Here is a 27679-nt window from a genome sequence, read left to right on the forward strand (position 1 = left end):
TAGTTTTGTCATTAATTTGCTAGATTTTGTAAGATATTATTTGACAAACCTGTAAATATACTCAAGAAACCAGCAAATTTGAGTGCTCAGCAATGATGTAGGTCCACCCATATTGTATTGGTTGCCAAGAAATCTGAGTTTGTTATACATAAGTTAGCTTTAAAAATTCAAGTAAAATCGTTTGATTTATCGTCTGATTAATCATGATACTAAACGAACAACGATAAAATTCTAAAACTTTTATCTTTTTTCTTTTAAAAAAACATCATGCCTTAGTAGGAACTTTAATGAAGGTAAATTATCTATGTCAAAATAAGCAACATTATAAATATACTATTACATTCATTACCTTAATGGATGCAAGGGACTAGTAGTTGGCGGTATCAGAACCAATCTACTCGTTTGAGTGTCTTCAGTACCAGTTGATATCACTGTAACTATCGGTAGTTCATCAATAGTGGTTTGATTGCTCGGGATACTGTTATAAAAAGGAAGTAAATATTAATATTTATTATATTATAGGGTTGATATCACTGTAACTATTGGAAGCTCGTCAACTGTGGTTTGGTTAGTTGGGAGGCTGTTATAAAAAAGGAAGTAAATATTAATATTTATTACATTATAGGGTTGATATCACTGTAACTATTGGAAGCTCGTCAGTAGTGGTTTGATTGCTCGGGATACTGTTAAAAATTTGCTTAATATATATCTAATATTTTATAAGGTTGATATTACTGTTACTATCGGTAGTTCATCAACTGTGGTTTGATTTGTTGGGAGACTGTAAAAATAATATTAATTTAAAATTTATATTTAACGACTGTAACTATTTAAAGTTTGCTAGTTGCAGTTGAATTGGTCGGAATACGTGGCAAATTTGATTATTTCTTGATATTTTAATTGGTAGGGAGACTGTGTTGTTTTATCAATTGTATTATGCATTACAGTTGTACTATATAAACTGTAATCAATACTAGTACTATTTGCATTATAGTTTTCTGTATAACAGGTGTTTTGTTTTCTTAGAAGTAAAATTAAGAGGTGGCATAAACAAAGATTTATTTTTAATTTACCAATACAAACATGTCATTTTAAAATAATTAAATTGCTCCTATTTTATGTAAAATTTACGTTGTAATTTAAAAAATACCTTTTAAACTTTAATCAAAACTGTAGAGGAAAGTTATTTTTTTAAAGGAAATAAATGTGAATAGCTTAAAAATATGAAACTATTGAACTTTTTTTTGAAAACTACATTATTAACTTAAAACAGTAAAAAAAAAACCTTTTTTGTTTTGTTGAAATTAATACTAAGCTTAAATCAACAATAAATATCTTTTTTTCACGTAAGGTAAACAATTTACAATTATACTATTATGGACTTAAATTACTATGAAATAAAACAACATATTTTACTTTTTTTTTGCTTAAAATCAATAGGAACTTAAGAGCTCAGATGAAAGAATTAAGTGCATTAATAATTTAATGTCCTCCTTACGTAAGAGGTTTTAAAGTATGCAAGCTTCTATAAGCATTTAAAATTAGTTTAAATTTTTAATTAAGCTTTTTATTCCTTAAGTAAGTTCTGTAAAAAAATATTAATAAAACAAAATCTCTTAAATTTATGTTTAAAATTTAAAACTTTTAGGTATTTATAAAAACTTATAAGAAACATTTTCAAATTTAACTTTATTGAATTAATAACTAACTGTTCTACAGTTGCATTTTCGTCCAAATTTCCTTCATCTAACTCAGTTGTGTTGACTTGTGTTTCATTCAAACTGTGAAAACAAGTTCTAATATTTTATATTTATCATTGAAAAATATATTTAAGTTTTCTTAACATATATTTAACTACAACATCAAAAGTTTTCAAACTTCAAGCATTGGTTGTAAAACATTTGAAAAAACAAAGTTTACATTTTCTATCATTGTATATTTATAAACTAGTTTTATACTAAATAGATTACTGAAAATATTTATTGAAGATTCAGACAGTCACTAAGTTTCACCACTGAACGGATTATCAAACTGCGATACAGGTTACTATCTTAGATGCGAATATTAAAAATACGTAATTATCAAAACAATCAAATGTTTAAAACATTTGTCTAGATAATGTTTTTTTTAATGTTTGTCATGCATTATTTTAAGATAAAGCTTAGATTTTTTACAAATCTAGTTCAACCGACAAAGAGTTAAAATATTTACAATATAATTCTAAAAAGGCAATCATTGTGCCTGACAAATATTGATAACTGTGATCAATTGTTGTATTACATGTAGTTACACCAATTTCTAAACAAATATCTGATGTGAAGATTAGTGGGTGACGTCATTCTAATAATTAAAATTGAATAAAATTTACTTTTTTAAAACCCATGAGTCGCATCTATGAATTATTCGTTTTATAAGAACCATTAAAATTTTAAAAGATTTTTCATGAAAGAAAATTCATTACGTTTAAAAACTTTGTTAACCTCGAAAGATTTGAAGCGATAATAAGTATGAATATAAACACATATACATAATATGAAGTAAAATGAGCTTACAGTTTAACTATTCTACAAATTTTTACAAGGTGTAAATTAATCAAATCTTTAGTTTTGGTATATTTCTTTAAGATTGATCAAATAGTTTGTTAATTTATTATTTTTAAAGTGTCAATTTATTTGGATTTTGCACTGAGTGTCTTTTATACATTGTTTAAAAGTAGTTTATTACAATTATAAGACATGTTTTACTATTAAAGCTATATTTTATAATAAAATAATTTAATAAGTATACTATTCTCAATAATTAAATTTGTAGTACAACTTTTTATATTTGTACAAAAAGTATTGAGTATTTCTAAGCACAATTACACAGATAGGCAAAAAGTATTGATATAAAATTTATTTGCTTGTAAAATTTTAAATATTCTATTAACTATGATTTAAAAATTTAGACGAGTTTTAAAACTAGTAGTGATTCTGAACTTGGTTAAATAATTACTATTTTGAATATATTCGATTTAAATACTTGTTTCTATCTTACAAATTCCAATATTTTTACTAAATTACAATTGCTTTAAAAGTATTTCAAAACATAAATAAAGTTGAAAAGCAGATGTGATAGTTTGAGGGTCATTAGGGGTATTAAAAGTTAATAATTTTTAAATCTAAAATATGAATTCTACTCTTTTTTATTAACTATATGTTAAAAGCCACTTATGAAAATTTGAATCTGGTTTCAATAATTAAAATTATTCAAATAATGTTTTAAAATAATGTTAAAAAACTATGTTATACTCTGTATTCATTTGTATTATTATCTTTTTAAAACAAATACTGAAATATTGTTTTATAGAAACAAATTTTAAACAAAATATTTGTATTTACCTGCTTGAACCCAAGCGAAAAATTTTTAAAGTTTGATAAAATATTTGATATCGCAACTTAAGCACTTGCTTGTTAAAAAATAGTTTTGATGTTATTAAACGTATGATTTAAAAATAAGACATTCTTTTAATGCACAACTGTAAATTAAAGCAAAAAATACAAACAAAATATTTAAATATTAGTAAAGTTTATATACATTTTTTTCACTTTTAAACTTATAATTATTAGTGTAATTTGATTTATATATTATTCATGCTTCTGGATACATTTTGATGTCACAAATTCTAAATACAATTTAAGGCTTGTTTTGCCTTACAAACGGAGGCTTCATTACTCAGCTAGTATCAATTTTAAAATGACTCAAAATTATATACTCACATATAATAACTAGTATTTGTGGGTGGCGTCATCAAGATAATTATAATTTTTAGATTTACTATAAACTTGACCTTGAAAATACTCAATATATTTACACACAAACTAAATTAATTTTTTGATTATAACTTATTATAACAAACTATTAAATTGAATAAATAAAATATATTTGACACAGTATTTTAAACTTTGTTGTTATGAATTGCTGTTTTAGATTTAATGCTGTTATATTGTTTAGAAATAATTATGTTCAAAAACACTTTGTGCAATATTAAAACTGGTTATAAAACCTAAACGTTATTTGACTGATTGATGTTTAAACATTTCTATAATAGTTATTAAATACTTTAATATGTAATTAAATTTATTTAAACTTTTCTAATTGGTTAAAACGAATGTTTAAAAAAAAGTATAGTTTTATTGTTTTTTTATTTACCTACCAAGTAAGTTGCTCATCAAAAATAAATAATTATTCAATTTCGAGACTTTTATAATCAACATTAGATCAACAGAATATGTTTTAATTTATGACGATTCGCTTTTCGTATAATAAGGTATAAAAATGTATATTTTATCTATATGCTATGTTTATAAGACAATATTAAATCTTAAAATACTTTTTTATCATATATGTTGTGAACTTATTGAAGATATAATTACAGAACTTATCAACTTTATTTTTATGATGAAGCTAAATCATCGTTGCAAACAAATATTCTAATTTATCACACATTAACGATAAAGTTGACAAATAATAAAAATTACCTAATCAAACTTACGCTTCAATTTAAAAACTTCTTTTATTATTATTAATACTTAATGAAAAAAACTTAAAAGATTTGAACTAGAATTTAAAATTACCTCCATTTTCGTTTTAAATGTAACTAAACAACATAAATAACGGTGGTTTACAAAGACATTTGTGTGCCTGAAAATTTAGACCAGCTTTGTTCTCAGCAAATTTTAACAGTCAAACGAATATTTAAACAAAACTTGTAAGCTAATATTTGTGGGTTGCGTCAAAAATTCTATCAATATTGTAAAAATTTCCATTTTAAAATAGTATGTGTTTCGTAACCTTTTAGGTTTTATTTGCTATTTGTTAAAGTTTTTTAATAAAACTAAAACTATCAAACTGTAAAGCATTTTTTAGGCAGTAACCAATATTTGTCAATAAAAAGGATTTTGTATGGAATTAAAACTTGTTTTTTGTTAGTATTTAAATTGAAATAAATATTTTCGTTTCATTTTCATATTATTTATAGCGGTAAGGACATTAAGATTCTAAAATACCATACCATGAATAAAAAAAAAGTACAACTTAAATTATCAGGTTAATAAAAACTAATGCTTTCAATGTATAATTAACTTTGTAAAGTATATATAGATGTAGGTTTCAATAAAAAAACTAACTTATTAGTAGAGTTATTATCTTTCTCAGTTCCAAGTATGCTATCCACAACATTAACAATTGTGTTAATTATTTTGCTTCCCAAATTCTCATCTTTTTTTTCTTGTTCAACTTCAACCTGTTCTTCAGAACTTGTTGGTTGTTTTTCTGTGTTTTCCTGTTGAAAATTTAATTATTTATTTAAACTTTCTGTTTTCTCTGACTCATACATACTTCGAAAAATTAGAAAGCAACGAAAAATCAGCTTAATTACATAAAACGTATGTAAGGTAATTTATCATATTTTTATAAAACATCTTTCTAAGCTTTAACAATAAGCTTTATTGATAAGTTCCTTAAGCAAATAGTTATCCTAAATATTATTTTATAAAATAATTATTTTAAAATTTCTCAAAAATGTTGAACCATAGAATAAACTGTTGTTAGAGACAATTTTTTTTTATATATTAAAATTAAAAATCAGAACTGTTCTATATGATTCTAATAAATAACCTGAATATTTTCATCTTTTTTAATTTGTTTATTATTTTCTTCTTCGTGGTGTTCAAACTCATCAACCATTGAGATTCCCATGACTCTCAATATGGATAATGGGCAAAAATGTTCATTGCCATGGTTTGACTTCATTTCGATCTGCATAAATAATTGCTTTCATTATTTATCACACTTTAACTTATTTTATTACTCTTAGAATGGATAATGGGCAGAAATTTTCGTTCAAGTGGTTGGACTTCAATTCAATCTAAGAAAATAAATACTTATATAAAATTCAAATTTTAAAACTTAGTATTAATAGTGGGCAAAAATGTTCAAAACCGTAATAAATTTAATTTTATTTTGATTAAAATATTTATACTGTTTGTTTTATAACTTTCAATACAGTGAGCGGGCAAAAGTGCTTATCATCGTGGTTAGATTTCGTTTCAACTTATTGTTTGTACTTATGAGTTTACTAAAACAAAAATAAATTATTTTTTTCAAAGCTATCTTGTATCAATTTAAGCTTTTTACAATCTAGAGGTGCTAGAAATGATAACATTTTGCACTTCATTTGTTAACATCAATTTTGTGCCAAATGTACATGTGCTCAAAAAAACACTTGTTTGTTTTATTAGCTGTTCTAAGCTTTGATTATTCATCGTTTTAAAAAGTAAACTTTTGAGTGAGAAAACCCTAAACAAACAAATGAAATTTTTTGATATATATATATTTACAATAAGTTGGTGGATAAAGTTCATAATTTAGGTACAAAGATTAAAATCTAAAATTTTTCAAAAACATTTAAATTATATTTAAACAAATTTTATTTCACAGACTTGATTTTAAAAGATGAATAATAAATATTTCGAATCATGAAGTAAATGACTAAGTTTAAGTTTTTATGACTTTTATGGTTACCTTGTTTAATGAAAATATTTTCGTTTAATTTATAAGAATTGATATACTTTAAAAAATTGTGATAAAAAATTATATCATTTATTAAGATTTGTTTAATTACAGTTTTAACTATTTAAAAGTTTGAAAAGTAAAATCCAAAGTTCAAATTGATATATAGCAGAAGTTACCTATTTAGACTGAATTCTGGTAACAAATATAACAAATACAAGACTTTGTATCCAAAGCTGATGCAATTTTTTTTTGAAACTTTTTACAATTTTACACGTGTTTTAAAGTGACTAAACAAACACTTCATTACTGTACAAACAGTTAATATTTTTTTTTGTTTTTATAGCACAACAAATGCTCTAAGTAAACTTTATATAGCTTTGTACTCTGTTATATTGAACTTTAGTAAACTTTTATTATAAATATGTCAAATCTACATTTAAAACTTATAGAGTTTTTAAAGTTGTAAAATTTTGATATAAATTTAAACGAAAGGATTTCGATATAAAAATAAATTATACCTAGTTATGGTGGAAACTCAAAATTTAAGATATTAATACAATTTGACCTAGCTAATTGAAAGGCAATTAAATTGAATAAGAATAAATTATTTTTATATATATTTAGCTAATATGGGGTTTTTATTAAGGTTGAAAAAAAATAACTAACAAAGTATTACATTTCAATACACTCCGCTAATGAAGTGTATAAAATCTAAAAAGTGACATCCAAATATTAGAAATCTACTCACTTTTACGAATTTAGCGAACATTACATCTTTCTCAGGTTCGAACGTTTGCAAATCTCTGGAATTTTCACCTTTGAAACTGCCGATGTGCACCCATTCCCTGGCAGGATACCTGAAAATGTTGTTTAATTAACAAATTACAAACCACAATAAGCAACAGTGTAGAATTTTTATTGAAAAACGGTCGTTCATGAAGGACCGTTTAAATTTGTTTAGTTCTAAATAATAAACGATGAGTAAAAATGTAATACATAACCATAAAATTCATTTGTATGAAATCTACTTTTGGAACCCTGTTTTAATGAACGCACTTACTTTACGTAAAAGTTTTGAAAATCTAAGTCCGAAAAACTAAATTGAATAAGTGCGTTCATTGGCAAATAGCACCAAAATGAATAAAATTAAACTCATTTGAGTAATTTTGTTTATTATTATTTTATATAACTATTCAAAAATATAAATTTAAGCGTTTGTTAACAAAAGGTCGTAGCGAAACAAGTTCACTGGAGTATATAAAAATAACTTGAAATTTTTAACAAAATTTTAATGGACACATGTATACACTTTAGCTTCTATTCGTTCTTTACAATATGTTTTTACAGAGTTCTGCCGAAGTGTGTTAATCAGTTAACACACAGATACTGTTGTTAGCGTAATAAAAAAAGGATACTGTATAATTTGTTTTTATTATTATCTTATACAATAATTGATAATAAAAAAAACATTACCTCTCTGACACATAAACATCGAATTCGTGTGGAGCACTGGAGAACAATTCGTAGTTTGCTAGTTGGATTTGCTGGACCTGTGACAAGAAGTTAAACGTTTAAGTAAATTATCAAATACAGAGCTCGTAGCTTTATTTAAAATATAGTACCCATGATGCACTCCTGGTATAACTTTTTTTTTAATTAACAGAGTTAATAAAGGAATGATTATTAGAATGTAATAACTTAAAATCATATTACTACAAGTTGGTTAAGTATATTATAGTAATGAAATTAGTTCGCAATCTTCTATAAGGCAATAAACATTGGCATAAGATGTATTGTATTTACACTCTGTAGTTCCTTTTTTTAATTAAAACATAAAGTATAAGTCTAATTTTGTGATTTAATGTGTTTAAAATTAATATTTGCAATAAAGTTTATGTCGATTTCTTCAAGATATTAAAACAAACAAAAAAGATATGAAATTGTTTTACGATACATAGTACATCTATGTATCTAGTATTTAGTATGTACATATAAGCTTATATGTACATACTAAACTAAAACAAATTTTAAACAGTGAATTTTTGTATTTAGTATTAAAAAAGTACTGAATGAAAATGAGAATTTTAAAAACATTTTTTATTTTAGTATGTATAAACTTTAAAAAGCAGCTGTATATAATTTTATTTTTCAAACTACTTTGAAAGACAAAAAGTTTTTATGATAACCTGGTTCATTAAAAATTCAAAACATAACAAATATATTAATTTATTATACATAGATAAAAATTGTGAGAAAAGTAAACATAAGTTCGGTAATATGATTAGTTTTCACTGCTTAAAATAAGTTCATATAAATTGTTATGAGAGAAATTACTTCGCCTGGGCAAAGTACAACATTATAATTATTAGGGTATAATCTAATAGAAATATCCTTTATAACGCATTACTTTTTTTTCAATTTTAAAAAAGTAAGCTATAAACAATTTTTTCAACTAAATACTTAAACACTTTAAATTTATGTTCACTAAATTAAGCTTAAAATATTTTAATAGGAAACATTAACCGAGTGTATAATTACTTTCTTTAAAGCTATTTAATTAAGTAATTGACAATATCATTAACATTAAACCTTATTTTCTAAGCCTAATTAACAAAGTAAAACAAAGGTTAAGTTATATGAAAGGTGTTCTAATACAACAAAAATAAGCTATTAAATTAGCTACCTAGTTTGAATGCTTGTAAATGTTTAAACATACTTATACAATGTAAATGTAGCTAAACTGAACATAAAATATAATATAATATCTGTTTTCATTCAAGGTTATACTTTACACCCATATACTTTCTTTGAAAGTGCCTTTTTAGTAGGAACAATAACCATTATCTTTTATATAAGCAAAATGCATTTATTAAATTTTCAACCAACAGTTTGTTACAAGGATGTGACAAACTTGCGTGAAACTTTTGTAAACAAAAAATTTATAATTTTTAAAAAATAACTCACTTGAACGGCTTCACATAATTCCACGTTAAACCAGATATTAGCTGAACAGGGATTCAACATATAGACATCTTTGTTTTCTGATAATACTGCAGATATGTGCTGTAAAATAATTTTTAATTATGTATCTATCATCGACAAGATATTTACATCGCAAAGGTTAAAAATGTATTTGTTTTCACTTAAAACTGCTGCAATTACATAACTGATAGTATAAAACTTACATGTAATTCAGCAGTAGGTTTTTTTAAATAGATAGTATAAAAAATGTTTGTACAAAAATTAATTTAAGATATTTCATTTCAGAAACAAATTTAATTAGTTTTATTTTGAAATAAATTGAAACATTAAACAGTCTATTTATGTTAAATAAAATTAGCAAGTAGCACTTAAGTAATAATGACGTAAATATAAATTAACATATTATACTGTTACTATATAAACTCAAAACAAGTATTAAAAATACTGGTAAAAAATAGTTTGTGGAAATTTTAAAAAGCATATTTACTGAACCATATTCTATAAATAATGTTTTATTTTGATCGAGATGCTAAACTAATTCAAGTTTGAAGTGTTTAAAAAATAGTTAAATTATATAAAACAATATATAAATAAATATCTAAATATACATATAAATATTTCAAAATTTAGACATAAGTATCTTGATGCATTTAAAGTTTATTCTTTATTTTATAAGATACAATATTCAACATTCATTTGTTTGAACAAAAAGTAGATAAATCACTAGGAGTGTCCTAAATTGACCTGGCTCAAAGGTAGAAATTTTGTTTACTTTTAATATTTGGTTTGTAAAAATATTGTTAACTTACTCATGTAAAGATGTTAGTACTAGTTACAACTTAAAAACAACACATCAACGTATTAATAGTTACTTTAATCAACGTTAAAAAGAATTAAACAGTTTTTATTATCTAAACTATTTTGTATAAAATTTAAAACAAATTTAAATTCTGCATAAATTGTATAAAATTATTCTTTGATAGTTACTTTATTAAACATATAGTGAGTAGATTTAGTTATTTGACTTGAAAAAATTATTAAAAACTTTTGAATGATTCAGCAAATTAAGCAATATTCAAGGTAACTTTATGTTTCACAAAATGCACATGTTTCTTAAGTACGACGTATCTTGTTCATAGTTTACTAATGCAAATTGATAACTGTTGTGTTTTCTTTTAATATACAAAATTAAAAATTCATTAATATTTTAGAGATTAAAAGTATTAAACATTTACATTTATTTCTTGACTTATCTATTATTAGTTGTTTGTCATTATGTGTAATAAACGTAACGACTATATATATTACAAATGTTTTTAACTTACTTTCAATATGATTAAGCAATATTTAAAACTTTTAATGACTTCATTTAAAAATAAATTGTAAACATTTATACAACATTAAAAAACTAAAACATATCCTAAAAATAGCAGTAAAGTACTTTTTACTTAAAATAACCATACAGTAAATTGATTTAAATTTATCTACTTTTATTATAAATGTATACAAACTTAACATTGTTTAAACTTTATACTTTAAGAAATAAAGATTATATACTTAACTTCCTGAATTTAATAATACATTTAGACAAAGAATTAAACCATAAAGAAACAAAAGAATAAAAGTTATGCAATACAAACATCCCACACCTTAAGTGGTATTGTATTCATTATTCATAAACTCTCTAACGCTTAATTACATCATAAAAGAACAGAAATCATTTAAGATTTCGGATAGGAACTTAAATTTTATAATCGTTGATCAAATACTATTAGTTTTAAACTAAATTAAGTAGATATGTACATATAACACTCAAAAATATAAAAAAAACTATTAAATTTGTTTTACTTTAACTTATTGTTTAGATAGATTTTCTTAAATATTTTTAGAGAAAATCCTTTTTTGCTTTTAAATTCTTAAAAAAAATGCTGTTTGAGTTGAACTTTGCGTTGAAAAAATATTAAAAAACAGAACTAAAATTATAACTACTACCCACACATTTCATTTATTACAAAAATATTTTTTATTTCAACTATAAACTTATAACTTAAAAATTAAGAGCAGTAAGTTTTTTCTATATAAATATTTAGCTAGACTTTTATTTAAAACTTAAACAGTTTAAGTAAAACTTGAATTTTACATGAATAAAGTAAAAGCTGAACTATGATATTGTACTATTAGTATTTTTAACATTGTTTTATATATAAATTTTTAATATATAAATGAACTAATAAAAAGCTTCAACTTTAAAAAACTCACACTTTTTCGTGAAGTAAGTGTAGTCTATAACTCACACTTTCTTTACTTAAAAAAGTTGAAGATTATGTTATACCTTATGCATTTTTACTAAAACTACCATGCTGTTTTTATCAATTGTAGACATAGCAACTACAGTATTTAATCACACTTAAAATGAAATATAACCAATAAAATTATGACCTTGATTTTAAATTTACTATAATATTAGCTTAAATTACTGTGTTATTGTTATTAAAGATATTTTTAAAAAAGCACAAAATAAATTATATTTTTAAAGCAACTTAATTACGGTTATATCTACAGTCATATAAGTAAAACTGACTAAAAAGTCAATCAATTTCTATATTCATATTACATCATGTTTCAGTTTGAAATAAGATGACAGACTTTGATGTTTGGTCAAATACATTTTTTTGTTTGTTTTGTGGTTAAATTACCTTAAATATGTCTGTATATAAAGTTTTAATTCTCACATATACATAGTTTTTATTTAAATTACGTTTGAAAAAAATTTGTAAAAAAAAATTACATGGTTTAATTTAGCCTACATAAAGTAGCCTACATTAAGCTCACCTAATTGTTTTCTCAAATTTAAGATTAATTCTTTTAATTAATTATTACGTAAGTAAATCTATGTACCTGTGGCGTTAAACATTACAAAAAAAAAAGTTTTTAGAAAACTTGCAAAAAAAAATACACTAAACAAGATCCTGTAAAACATTAAACACAGGATAAAAAGTTAAACTAAAGACGATAGACAAATTAAACAAAGAAACACTAAGTTGAGCTTCAGTGTAGCTAAATAGAGTTTACTTCCACAATCATGACTCGCGTAATTAACTTGAGTTTTATAATAAATAAAAGTATGTGTAAAGACAATAATAAATCAAATATAATAAACAAACAAATACTAACTTGAGCTTCAGGGTTACTAGAAAGAATTTTACTGCCACAGTCTGGACTGGCGTAATTTACTTGTGTTTTCTTTGTTCTTATCACAGGTTTTATCACTTTTCCTGCGTCTACATTTGTTTGTTCTTCTTCCTATTATAATAAATTGTTTAATAAATATATTGTATAAATTTGTCTTTATAAATACTATTTTATTAACTTTTTGGAAAGCGTATATGTAATACATATATACATTTTTTTGTTCTTCTTCCTATAAGTGTATATCGTTTAATAAATATATTGTATAAATTTGTCTTTATAAATACTTTTTTATTAATTTTTTGGAAAACGTATATTATATATAAAGTATATATATAATATATATATATAAAACGTCTACATTCGTTTGTTCTTCTTCCTATAATAATAAATTGTTTATTAATAAAAAAATTATTTTAATAACTGATTGCAAATCAATATTTATAAAAGTATAACTGTGTATGTATACAGTAAAAAAATCCTTTTTACTAAATCACTGCTACATTATAAATATTTATAAAATATACATATGCGAAAAACATTCATTTTTCGATCACTGCTACATTTTGGTAAAATAAATTAATTTCATTAATTTTTTGTTTAATAAAAGTACATGATTAATTTACAAGTATACAGGTTGTACTGTTTTACTAAGTTAGAGTAATATTATTATATTACTATAACCAATATTATTATATTATAATATTCTTTTAAGTCTTACGTATTGTTTTTCAATTGTAAACAAAACTTTCTATATTTGAAAATACTTTTACATAAAAGTTTACTTTAAGATTAACTAGTTTATTTCTATATTAGTATATCAAAGAAAAATGTACATAATTACAAATAGATAATTTAAATGGTTTGTAATTTAAAAACGAGTGACTTTTGCAATACTTTAATTAAACCTTACCACAAGCCAAACCAATACAGTTAACCTTATTATATAGACAATTTGAAAAAGGTTTATCTGACAACCTAATGTCTAACTTAAGGATTTCACACAAAGTTTATACTAAAACATAGTGATTTTTTTTTGCTAAAAATAACTAAAAATATTGTGATTGTATTGGATTAAAACATATTTATCTTTAGATACTAATTTAAATAATTTTTTCATTTTCATTCTTTTTAAATTATTTAAAAATAATCTGAAGAGTTAAAAAATTTTAAATGATCATAAATTCATTAAAAATAGACATATAAGTCAAAAAGTATTAGCAGTATTTTAATTGATCTATTTTTTAAGTTTTCTAAAATGGTAAGATAAGGAGAAAGTTTTTTCTTTAAAATAGACGATATGCCTTTTTTTACATCCAATTAATATTAGTTAAATTTAATTCGTACAAAATCAAAACTAGATTAAATAAATTCGCCAAGCCTTTAAAATAATTTATATACTTAATTAAATTTATAATTTCTGGTAATTTATTCAATATTGCAACCTTGTTGTCATTCATTTGTAGCTAAAAAAGCAAGTATCTGTCAAATTGAGACTTTAGATATTCATCAGTTAAGTTTTTCGAATAATGTTTTAAAAACAGTACTAAATAACTTAATCAAATAAATCTTAATTAAACCTATTTTAACAAGTTATTTTTATTTATCCTTAAGCAGTAAAATATCATAATAAGAATATAAAAACTTTATTTTAAAATCTATCAGTTTAATACATTTAAATTGTTTTTTAAACTATTAAAACTTTAATTTTAGAGCAAGTGCTACTTATAATTTTAAGATATATTTTGCAAGAATTTGTTTGTTTTAACAATTTCCTTTTCTTTTTATAAATATTTTCTTAGTAGCACAAAACACTCCCTAAAGAATAAACAGTTTTCACAAAAAACACTCAAAAACTCCAGAGTCTATGAAAAATAAACAATTAGTCTTATTGGTATGTGTACTTGAAAAACATTTTAAAAAAAGTCAAGTCGCTATTAGACACATAACTTTAAAAAATTAAATTTTGACCATTAAACTTGTTAATTTTTCACTGTAATACAAACTATGTTTAAAAAATCTAAAACAGTATTTTAAAATGACTGAATGAATATTTTTTAGTTTATTGTTTTAAATTAGCCCTTAGAATATTTTAGCAAATACAAAAAGGAAGTACTCAAAAATTTGAAAATGTTTTTATTTAAAAAAATGTTTTTCCGGAAAATTAACTTCCTAACTTAGCTTAATAATTTTATTAAAAGTTTATTATAGACCATATTGAAATACACAAAATTGCAAAATTCTGTCAACTCAAGAACATAAAAACATCATGTTGCAATAGTAAATGTTACAAAGTTTTTTGGACCAAGTTCAAAATATTGTCAAAACAAATTAATGATGTCGTCACTAAAATTTCATATACCTATTGATTACTTTATAAAAGTGAATTTTGTATACTTTGTTGATAAAATATAAAGGTGTATAGTGTACAGAATAAATATTACAATTAAATACAATACCTTATGTTTAAAACTTTTAAAGAAATAACAAAAACAATTCTAGTTGTAAAAGTTTAATTTACTATAAATATTTCTTAGCAAAAAACTTATAAAATTAAATGAAAGTTATTAAAAAATAAAAAAATAACTTATATACTGATTCACTTAACTTCATCTTATTATAAATACTTTAATTATTATTTTAGTTTTCTATATAATAAAGGCTAATTCATTTAAGGAAGTACTTAAAATTGTGGGAATTTTAAAAAGTAAACAAAATTATTCTCTCTGTATAATATTTGTTTTCATTTTGATTAAAAATATTATTAGGAGTTATGTGAACTTTATACTTATTTCACAACAATTTACATTCAAAGATAAAAAATTGAAACAAACTTCTTGTTTCTAACAGATAAAACAGCTTAATAGTAAGAACTCAGAATTTTTTTTTATATTTTATTTAGATTGATATTATAGTTACTTTATTTATATCGTTATTTATGTATAAAATTGAACTTTTTTATAAATTAATCACTTATTGCATATGACTATTTAGAAAAAAATAAAACTATATAAAAACTTTTTTAAATGAGGACCTTTAGTTTATTGGAAATGAAATAAATTCAAAAAATGTATATAGTTAACTTAGACTGAAAACTATACCGGTTTAAAATGTAAGCCTCACAAGACATACAATTATTTAAAAAGTTAAAAATATTTGTAACTATTCAAGAATATAAATATTTAAAAAAGCAACATATTACATTAAAATAATAACGTTGGTACCGTGTATTGACCGATATGTAACTAGTTCAGTAATACCTTATACTTTGTCATAAATTTTGTTATTTAATTTATGAACATTTCTAGAAAACAAAACAACATATAAATTAGTGACAAAATTTTGTTTATGAGTACTCTAAAAACACTTGAGTATAACGTATGCACAACTTCAAAGAGAATTTTTTTAAAATGTGCTTACATGATAAAAATACATATTTCCTAGAGTGTTACATCAATTAAATATTAAGCCACAGATAGAATTATTACGAAACCTGTTAAGTAATACATCAAAACTTAATAAGGGTGTAAGAATATAAATATTTTGGTTAAAATAAATTAATGTGCAAAAGTTTAACATGGTAAGTTATGAAACATTAAAAATTAATACTCTAAATACTAAAATACTTGAATGTAAAACAACCTAAAAATTTTTGAACAGTTTAATATATTTAAAGCATATAGTGCGAATAAACTTCTTATAATAATACTATTGCATAAAACTGTTATAACAAACTTGATAAAATAATAGATTTATGAATACTTATAATCAGTCAATATACAAATTTACTGCTAGATTTATACAAAACATAAGTTTTCATTAGTCTGAAAATGATCTTGCTTCTATTTTACATAACTTAAATAACAATTATTAAAAGAAAACAACACACCTCTTAAAAGTGTTAACATATAATAAACTATGTCAACCACATAGATTACAAAACAATTAAAGAAACGTGTTAAAATAAATTATGGGTTGAAAATTTTCATGCTTATGTAGTATAAAGGTTAAGTTATGAATGATTCTGTACATTTGTATAACTTATAAAACTTTAAAAACAACTATGGAACCTTTATAAATACAACTATACTTTAAACAGTTTAAAAACTATATTATTTAGTTTTAAAAATACAGTTTGTATTAGTCATACATTTTCGAAACTTGTCTATTAAATTAAATAAAAAAATAAAAAGACTGAAATTAAAATTGTTAAAATTAAATATATACTTTATTATCATTGAGAGAAGTTAAACTTCAAATCAAAACATTGTTAAACGACAACATTTTTCTCATTAACTGTTTATACGTTGTTTTAAATAAACTTTATCAAAAAGTAGGAGATAAGATAAAAACAAATATATATTCTTTTGTACATTACACCTTATATTTTAATTATCTTTTTGAGTGCATCAAACTTACAAAAAAATATATGTGTGTCATAATATTACTACAAACGACTAAGCAAATAAAATAATAAAGATAGAAGATAAATTATTACGCCATGTATTTTGTTTTTGTGATAAAAAATTTTAAAGCATTAAATGCTCTATATGTGAACAAAATATAGAATTATGAATATTTTTAGTTTAATGTGTCCTCATTTAAAAAATAATTCACTAACAAAATAAAGTAAACAATACAAGCTTCAAAATAGACAAATTCTAAAAAAGGTTTAAAACTATTTAAAAATGTACAAAAGTTATAAAAGCAAAAGATACGGTATTTTAATACGTCTTTATTAAAATAATATTAGGAAAATAAATGAACAATAAAAGTTATTAAAAACAATAAATTCAAAAATGGATTTAAAACATTCAAAAATGTACCAAAGTTATAAAAACTTAATGTATTGTATTATTAAAAAATATTAATTATTATTAAAACAGATGAACAAAAGACAACTCATTGTATTTTTTAATGTATATGTGTTTTGTTTCAAGTATGTAAATGATTGTTTCAAGCACACACTTTAATACACGTGATTATTATAACGTGTTACTAAAAATTTACATTGTTTTGTACTTTTTGTGATAGAAAACAATACTAGTTTTAATACGTTAAGTACTCACAAAACACAAAAAAAAAACTTTTTATTCAACCTACTCTCAAACAAGTTATACTTTTTATTTAATGCAGTCGATTAATTAAATGTGTCATTATTTACTTGTATTTTTCAACTTTTTAAACAGTTTAAACAAAGCAATGTTTATTTTAATATATATTTAGTCAGTCTATATGGTCAATTTTGGTTTAATTTATGAAGTGTAATTGATTTTAACTTAATATTTCATTAACTACAAAAAAGTACATACAAAAATACCAGTTTTAACACTTTAATTCTAATATTCCAAAAGACTTCTCTTAAAATAAAGGCAAACGCTCTAGAAAACACTCACTAAATATTTTCTCATATAATTCTTCAAAACACCAGTATAAATAATATTTGCTTTTACATATACGCATTCAATTCCTATGTAAACAAACTATTTCTTTATTTTTTTCACATTATAAGAAGGTCAATGGAATATAAACACGAATGTACGTTTTATTAGTACAAATATCTTATCATAAAAATAATACATAGTTTTTTAATAACATATGATCAGTGATTTTGTCACTTTTCTTAAAACGTATTTATATTTAAATCAACTTAGCTGATAGAAAAACTACAAATATTTCTTTTACAATTCTAAAGAAGAGCAAAGTTTACATATTAAAAACAATTTTTCTATAATTCTTAAAACAAGGTCAATATAACACAGAAGTAAATGTATGTTAGATTTGTATTAAATAATTTATCATAAAAGTACAAGCATTTCTCTAAGAATTCTGAACAATAAGAACAGCCTAGTTTTTTATGTAAACAAACAATTTCGCTATAGCTCTTTTCAAAAAAGAAAGTTCAAAATAATACAAAAGTAAATGTACGTTTGTTTGATAGTAAATATTATACTAAAGCGTGATACAATATGTATTTGGCTAAACCTCACAGTAAAATGTACAACATACTTAATCAACTAAGTATTTTTGAATAAACTGTTTGTTGAACATTGTTGAAAGTTAATGATTTTGAGTATTACAATAATATACTTTTATCATTGTTAAAAATCTATTTTCTAAAAAAATATTAGCTTTAAAATTTTATAATCTTTAAAACTTTAGTTTTAAAAGTAAGTAATTATATTAGTATTGTAGAGACTGAATAAGATTGTATGTATAAGTTTTTAAAGAGTAACGAAAAAAATTTATAGCAATAAAATTATCAGTATAAATAATAAATAAACTTTTTTCACGTTTTATTTAATTCTTTTAATTTGAATAATTAACCAAAACTAACTTTTTCCTCATTAATTTGATTCTTTTTCCATTCTTCAAAAGTTTGAATGCTGTCAACTTCAAGAGCTGGATTTTCAGTCTCTTCTTTTACTGAAAATTTTATAGAATAAATAACATCAATTATTAACAACAAATAACCGAAAAATATTTTATTGTATCACTAATATTTATAAACATTTTTTAAATTCAAGAGCTGGGTTTTCATTCTGTTATTTAACTATAGTGGAAATTGTAGTGTTATTTTTATCAAATATTAGTTACCAATAAACTAAAATATTACTATTGATTTTTAAGTGCTGGGTTTTGCTTGTATTTACTAACATACAAATAATAAATTTAAACATCCTGTACTGCTATTTTAATTTAAATTTGATAAAAAATAAATTAGAATAGTTTAAGTAAAAATAATTAAAATTGTTAAAAAAAACTTAGCAAATGTATTTACCACGTATAAAAATTACTTATTTATATCTAAAAAAGTACTAAAACTTTTCAAATATTTATATAATTTGAAATTAAATTTAAATGCAACTTTACCTAGAATTAAATTGACAAAACAGTTTAACCTAAAAAACTGAAAAGTCGATTTCAAAAACAGTACTTTTCAATTAAATGAAGTATTGCAACTTAAACTATGCTTTAATAATTTTTATGACATTTTCGTTAAAGTTAAAATTTTTAAAGTCTAAAATACCGTTATGCAAACCTTAAAGCTACATAGTAAGTCACGCAAAATCCTTTACACAAAATTACTGTACCATAAGTTTCATTTTTAAACAAATAAAGTAATTGAACAAAATAACAGGTTAGATTTACATGACAATTCACTACAACAAGTATTCAAACTTGAAAACTAAGTTTAGAGAGTATTTAGCTTGTTGTTTTAGTATGGTAAAAAAACATCTTTTTGGAATAAAAAGTTATAAGTTATAAATTTCTCAGAGTCACACATTACTCATTTGCAAAGAATTTGACCTAAAAACTGATCAAAAACAAGATGTTACGCAAACAGTTTTATTGAAAGTCAAGAAAATCAAGTTTATGACCAGTGAAGCATTTCAATTTAAATTTGCTTTTAAAAAGCGTGACATAAGGGTAAAAGGCCACACATGGAACATAGTCTTACTTCATGTGAAAATACTTGTTTAATTTTTTAGTGAAACAATTTTTGAAGATTTTGTATAAACTATAAAATAAACGTTTATAAATATTTTTTTTAATTTAAAACTATTTTTTATGTATTATATTTTAAGTAAAATATAAAACATTTAGAACATATATTTAAAAAAAATAAATGCTATAACCCAATAATAACTTATAAAACAAATTAAAATGTTTTATAACAAGTTATTTACAAACTTCAGATTTTTTATTTTGTAAATACGTATGTTATTGGTAAACAAAATGTGTTAAATGCTTACTATGCAGTGAGTAATAAAATATAACACATTAAACAAATTAAATCAGGATTTTTAATTTGTTGTACTAAAATTTATCAAACATATTTTCAGTAGTAACATACTTATACTCATTTAAAAACTTGATATAAGTTGTTATAGCGAATAATTTTTAAATAAGTATATTTATAACATAAATTTAACTTTACAAAAAACAACTCAATTAAGTTGTTGATTATCAAAATGTTTATCCATGAACTTTTTTTATTTTCTTAAGTTGTTAAAAACTAATTAACAATAAAACCTATAAAATTAAAACCAGCATAGAACAAGAATTTATCTTTAATATTCATAAAAAATTTCAAACTTCTGGTCAAAAAATAAGTTACTAATAAAAAGAGCAAAAGTATATAAAAGTTCTAATGCTTTCATAAGGTAAATGCCTGATATATTTTGTAAGCCTGTTGTTAGATAACACATGGCTTGAATGCAGTTTGCAAAATGTATAAATAGAACATACTGCAATTAGAACATTATGACTTTAACAATTTAATAATTATTACTTTAAAAACTGAGCTTGTTATCAAAATTAGATATCTAAGTTCATTTGAAAGCATTACATTAGAATAAATTAATAAGTTCTACATAATCTTTTTTTGAAAAGATATAAAGCAATCAGTTGTAAAATATAAATAGAACATACTGCAATTAGAACACTATGAATATATTTTAATAACTGAACATGTTATCAAAGTGAGATATATAAGTTCATTTGAAAGCATTACATTAGAATAAGCTAATAAATTCTACATAAACTTTTTTTGAAAAGATATAAAGCAAACAGTTGCAAAATGTATAAACAGAACATACTGCAATTTAGAACATTATGAATCTAAAAAATAAAATTTTTGAAAAAATAATTATTTCAGTTTATTATAAAGCATTGGATTAAATTAATATATTCTACATAAACAATTCTTTTAAAGATATAGAAGTTTTTTTAATTTAACCACACATTTTTTAGAACTATTGTTTCAGAGTGATGAAAAACATTCATAATAAGTTATAAAAAATGTTAAAAACATTTGAGTATGTTAAAAGATATACAATAAAAATTAGTAATTGAAGCTTTACTTTAAAAAACAGAACAAGTTCAGAAAATAAAACTTTTAAACAAATATACAACTATCAAAACATGAACTACTTATCTATATATGCAAATTGTATAGTAGTATAATCGTGGTATAAAAACTGAATTAAATGAAAAAATAACAACAAACATCATAAACTTAAAACTCAATTAAAGTTTTGATTAAACTTTAACACAAAAAAAATAAGTAAAAGTATTGTTTCTTAGTATTTATGCAGTTTTTTAAACAACTGGTATCAGAATATAACATAGTTTTACGAAAACATAACTAAGTAAAACTAATAAGTAAAGCTACTATTCACAAAACTAACTTAACGTAGACAAAGATGAGTGTTACATACTTATTGATATATAAAGTAATTTTTAGTTTTAAAGATTTATTTAAATTTAAATATTCAAGTTTACCTTCGGCCTTATCTTCTTTTTCTTCTGCTTCAGTTTGTTCAGTTTTGTTTTCTGAAACTTCTTTTTCTGAATCTTAAAATAAAAATTTTAACAATCAATAGACAAAAACATTGTTTATACTTACAACCATATGATTTTGTAAAAAGAAAAAAAAAGTATGAACTAAATGTCTGAAAAAAAATTAAGGTATTAAAAATGATTTTTTCAAATAAAAGTTTTAAACAAAACCAGTTTATAGACTTACCATATTTTTAGAAAACTTAAAACATGTTGGAAAGTAGATAGTCCTATACAAAATATACTTTTTAGTAATTTAAACATCAGACTTTATTTTATAATTTAAAATGAATAAAAGAACTTTCAAATATTTTTCTTCATTTTGAAGAAAAAAAATTTGAGTTTTCTATTATTCATTAAAAATATACTTTATGTTTCTAACTAAAAAGATTCTAAAAACATTTCTATCAATATTACAAAAGTATTAGCTATAACTTTTAAATGATCATTTTGTTTAACTCATTGTAAATATTATTTTTTACAAACATACCAGATTCCGTTTCCACTTCAGTCTCAGAAGTTTCTTGTTTTTCAAATTCTGATTCTTTTGTTTCAGTATCAGCTTTGTCTACTAAAAAGTATATTAGTATTTAAATAGTGCTATATAGTAATTTTTTTGTACTTTATGGTTTTGATGTTAGAAAGTAGATATTAAAAGCAAAACAACTAAAAATTAAAAACTAGTCATAGAATCCGTAATAAACCAAATATTTTACTACGTATAGTAATAAGTTTGGATTGGATAGTCTACTTTTGTGTATGGACCTCTTACATTGCAATTGATTAAGAGTCTCACTGACAATACAAACAAAAAAGTACAAAACTTACTTCTAAAATTAAAAAATAATATTAATGCTGTGTATATTAAATTAAAAACTAAACAAAACTTTATATTTTTCTTAGAGAACCCCAATAAACTTAGTTTTATATTTTGTTTAAATTTAAATACATAAATACTTACCAGACTGACTATCACTTGTTGTTTCTATTTTATCAGTTTCAACAGAATCTTTATCAACTTCTTTTTCAGCACTTTCTGTTTCTGTATTTAATTTATTATGTTTTAATATTTTATTACATAAACAACTTATAGAAAGTAGAGTGTTTTTGTATAAATGTTTATAAAAAATATAGAGTTAATAAAATTTACCTTTTGTCGAATCCTCATTGCTTTGAGGTGGGTCAACAATTTCTTGTTCTTCTACCTAATAAAATAAGTCAACTTTACAAAAGGTTAAATTAAGATAAAATCTAATGGTAAAAAAATTGTACAAGACAGGGTTGCCAAATTTTTTTGGCAAATTTTCTCCAGGTTTTTAAAAGAAAACTATTTTGGGTCAATTTTTAATTTAGAGTTAAAGGTAAAAAACTGTGTTAAAAAGTAAAATATTATTGAAAAGATACTGTAAAACTATTTCAAATGTGTTTTTTAAGTAGTAAAAATGTTGATGATGACAAAAAAAAATTTCTCTATTGTAGATTTTTATTGTCAAACCAAAATTTTTCTACTTAACCTGTGAAAATTGTTTAAAATTACATGTTTTCTGGGTTTTTTAGTGTTTTTTGTTCAAATTCTAGGTTTTTTAGCCCAAGTTGTCAAATTCCAGGTTTTTCTAGGTTATTCCAAGCTTTTTGGCAACCCTGATAAGGTGTACTGAAAAAATTGTATCATACTAGGTGACAAAATTGGACAAATTTATTTAATAATAAAATTATTACTACAATAATTTTACGTAAAATATTAGTAACAGAAAAGTTTTAATTAAATTGCCTTTTACAGGAATATTCATTTTTAGCAAATTAGAGATTACAACAACTTTTTGATTATATAGTTTTTTATGTAAATTTAGTTTAATAGTTTTCTATAGATACTTAGTATAATTTTTAAGTGAAAAGTATTTGTTAATAACTAACTTTTTCATTGATGTTTTCATCTTTAGTTTCAGGTTTATTTATTTTTTCTTCTTTAAAACCCTTTAAGTATTTAAAATATAGTTTAACATATTCAAAAACCAAACTATTATACCAAGTTATAATTTTTACAAATAAATTTTTAAATCAAGCTATTTTTAACTATAAAACCCTTTTGTGGTAACTTTTTTGAGACTGAAAAACATTTGTAACTCAAAAAAAAACATTTTCATTATTAACTTGTACACATATTTAATATTATTAATTGATCGAGATACAAATTAAAAACAGAACAAAAAAATAGAATTTATTATACATTTACACAAAACTAACAAAAGTTACTAAATATCATAAATAAACGTTAAAAATTTCCAAAAAGTGTTTAGTTTACTAGCTTCTTTATGACTTTTCTGATAAGAATAAAATACCTTTAAGTATAGTACAAAAATATAAGTTCTTGTTAAAAATAAAGTTTTTATATTTTTTAATTAGCTGTTTACCAAAGAAATATCAAGTTTTTTTAAGTTTTAAGTGTAGTATAAAAGTTTATGTTTTTATAAAATCAAAGTAAAAGTTATAAACCTTTGTTTTATCATTCATATTAAGATCATGAACAATTTTTCTCCTGTGTTTCAGGATCTTTTTGTATCGATCGTTCTATAAAAAAGTTTAAACAAAGTAATAAAATGTTTGTTAAATAAGTTTTGTACAAATACATACTTAAACTTAAAAGTTGTTAGTTTTTTACATTTTATTATTAATTTTATGTTTATTATTCAAAAAAGTCAATTAAATAATTCTGTGAAAAAGTTGAAATATTGTAATCAAAAGTATAGTTTTTGTTTAAACATATGTTTAAGTTTGAAGGTTGTTCTTTTTTATATTTTTAAATTAGTTCTGTTTTTACTTTTTAAAAAGTAGATTACTTACTAATTGATTATTTAAATATTTTTATTTATTAATTGAAAGTTAACGTTTATAAAGTTGTATTATAAATAATAAAAAAAGTTTAAATAAATTTTTCAAGGTGTGCTAGTTTTTTGTTTGGAATGTTTTATTACAAACAAAACTTTAAAGAAAATTAATTTATAATTTATTTCATTTTACCTTTTCAAGTCTTTGTTTAATCATTTCAAGTTCAATAACTTCTTTCCGTTTATCATTCTGAGGAATGTCAACTTTTACATCAACAGAATCAATTACGTTAGCTTGATTTACTATGTTGTTGGTTACCCCAGCTGAATAAATATTATAACATATTAATAATCTATTTTGCAAAAATCTTTTTAAAAAATTCATAAGCTATAAAATGATATGATTAAATGCTTTATTTAAATTATTAGTAAAACAAAATTGTATTTTTCAAAACAAAACTAGTTATGTCTCGTAATATTGTAGTATTTGGACAGTTTATTTTCAACAAGTTAACAATATTGTTTTTGAAAATTTTAATAACATTAAAGCTTCAACTTTTAATGTTTCAAAAACTATAAAATCATTAAAATTAATAAAAATGATAATGAAAATAAAATATTAATAATTCTTTTACAAACTATATATTTATATGTTTATTAAATCATTAAAATTGTTTTCTTGTGCCTTCTTTTTAATTGGCTCAGGTTTTCACACCTGTGTCCAACGTTGGACAAAAAACAACAATTACTTATAATTATGTCATCTACATACCTTTCAAAACTTCAGCAGCAGAGTCAGCATTAATTTTATCGCTTTCAGTAACTTCATCAAGATTTATTTCTTCAGTTTTAACAATAACAGCTTCATTAATAGTTACACTTTCAGCATGGACAATATTTGATTCTGCTAAATTTTATAAAATAATACCACTTTATAAACTACTACTTGTTATTGTGAATAACATATCTAGGTCTTGAAATGATAATGGTCTATAGTTTTATAAATTTCTCAGTTTTTAATTTAGGATACATAACATTTAAAACAACTTGAAAAATTAAAATATATACACAAGAAATAAAAAATTAAAAACTACTAATTTTGTTTTGATAACTTACAATAAAAAAATCATACAATTTTTTTGAATATTAACAATTAATTACCAGCTTTATGTGTCTTTTCAACATTTTCTTGCTTATCTTCACTCACAACCACAACAACTGGTTTATCCAAATCACTTTCATTCACTACATCTTTAACATAATTGTTTTTGTTTGCTGGGATCTCATGAGCTTGTGATCTTATGTTGTTGTCGCTTGTGGAGCAAGATAAAAGAAGTAAACTGTAAAAGTAGTTGTTAAAATTTGCTTATGAGTTCATAGTTTATATTTTGATAAATGCTTTTGTTTTGTCAAAAATAGACAAAGCTTCTTATTTTACTAGGTAAAATAAAACTATAAGTATAAAATGGTAAAATAGCTATATTAACATCAAATTAATTGTCTACTTTGAGTCACAAAATGTATTTTTTAATAAAACCTTTTTGATCATTTATTTTATCAAAAAACTTCAAAACAAAGTTAATAGAATAATATGTCATTTTAAGTATGAAGAACTAAACGAGTTGTTATTATTCTATTCTCAACAAAATAACAAAAACAATGGTAAATTTTATTATTCAAAAGGGTCAGCTCAAAATTTTATAAAACTTAAAAAAATTTAACAGACATATAATTTATAACCTATGAACTTTTATTTATGTTATATATAGCATTATACATTGCATAAATTTTAATAGAAATTCTTAACAAAAACATAATATATAAACTTAATTGGTTCTAAAACAAAAATATTTATAAAACAAACATAAGTTACCAATTAAAAGCGAAGTCTTATGATACCAAAAGCATTAACAAAACACTCACCTAATAAGTAAATAGTGTAGAAAAAACCTCCAAAGTTGTGGCATAACTTTTTATTATTTTTATTTATTTGACAATATTTACACAAAACAAATAATTGGCTAATTGAAAGCCTTTTCACCAGCTTGTTATAAATTCCTAAAATAATAATAAATTTATTAAAAATAAAGTCCAAAAATATTCTTTATAAACAAACTTAATTAAATATTTTGATTAATATATCATTAGCTGTATAATGAATTTACAGTCTTTGTTTAAGTAATTTTCATTTTAATTTCAAAACTTTATGGACTTTAGTTTATATAAATTTCTTTAATAATTAGTTAAAGGCAAAGTTATTACAATGTAAAGTATTTTGAATTATTTAATAAAAACTAAATACTTTTTATACTAAGTTTAACAAGCAACAACATTAACAAAAAATATGGAACATTTTTGATAAATTATCACATTTTGTTGTTTAATTTTTAAAACAAATATTTTTTTAAAGCTAAATTAATTTTTAAAACTAAAAACTATTTTTATAAAATCTTTTTTTGTCTAAGTTTGTATGTTTTATATTTTTTATAGTAGTTAAATCTACAAATCTACGAATCTATAAAAATAAAATAAAAACATATCAACTTAAAATAATAAATTATCAAATAACTTTATTTTATTAATTTATAAAATAAGAGTTTTTGTAACTTTTTGAAAATTATAATACTGTGTCTATGCGTTAGTAGTTTTTATAAGCTTTTTTGAAACAAATACAAAACAATAAAATAAAAATTTTAAGAACCTAAATTAATTAAGTTTTGTATACTAGATTCAATTAAAAACTTTTAAAACTATTTCTAGTTAAATTTAATTAATATTATTTA

General features: G+C 22.0%; 1 protein-coding gene across 1 annotated transcript; it reads right to left on the reverse strand.

Annotated features, from left to right (window-relative positions):
* Window positions 1-49: 49 nt before the first annotated feature.
* LOC145847660 (uncharacterized) lies at window positions 50-26955 on the reverse strand (the record flags this gene model as incomplete). The annotated part of the gene is made up of 20 exons (XM_082953667.1): window positions 26820-26955; window positions 26058-26236; window positions 25669-25803; window positions 25090-25220; window positions 24565-24639; window positions 23986-24045; window positions 23222-23276; window positions 23033-23113; window positions 22562-22642; window positions 22015-22086; window positions 19064-19152; window positions 12712-12840; window positions 9520-9618; window positions 8029-8105; window positions 7304-7412; window positions 5659-5799; window positions 5169-5323; window positions 1710-1781; window positions 350-478; window positions 50-133 (listed from the first exon to the last, which is right to left on the reverse strand). Coding segments are annotated over exons 1-20 (1997 nt in total), but the record flags the coding sequence as incomplete, so codon positions are not given.
* Window positions 26956-27679: the final 724 nt, after the last annotated feature.

The sequence above is a fragment of the Thalia democratica genome, unplaced genomic scaffold (genome assembly GCF_965202585.1).
Source record: "Thalia democratica unplaced genomic scaffold, ktThaDemo2.hap1.1 HAP1_SCAFFOLD_1029, whole genome shotgun sequence".
In the NCBI taxonomy this organism is placed as follows: Eukaryota; Metazoa; Chordata; class Thaliacea; order Salpida; family Salpidae; genus Thalia; species Thalia democratica.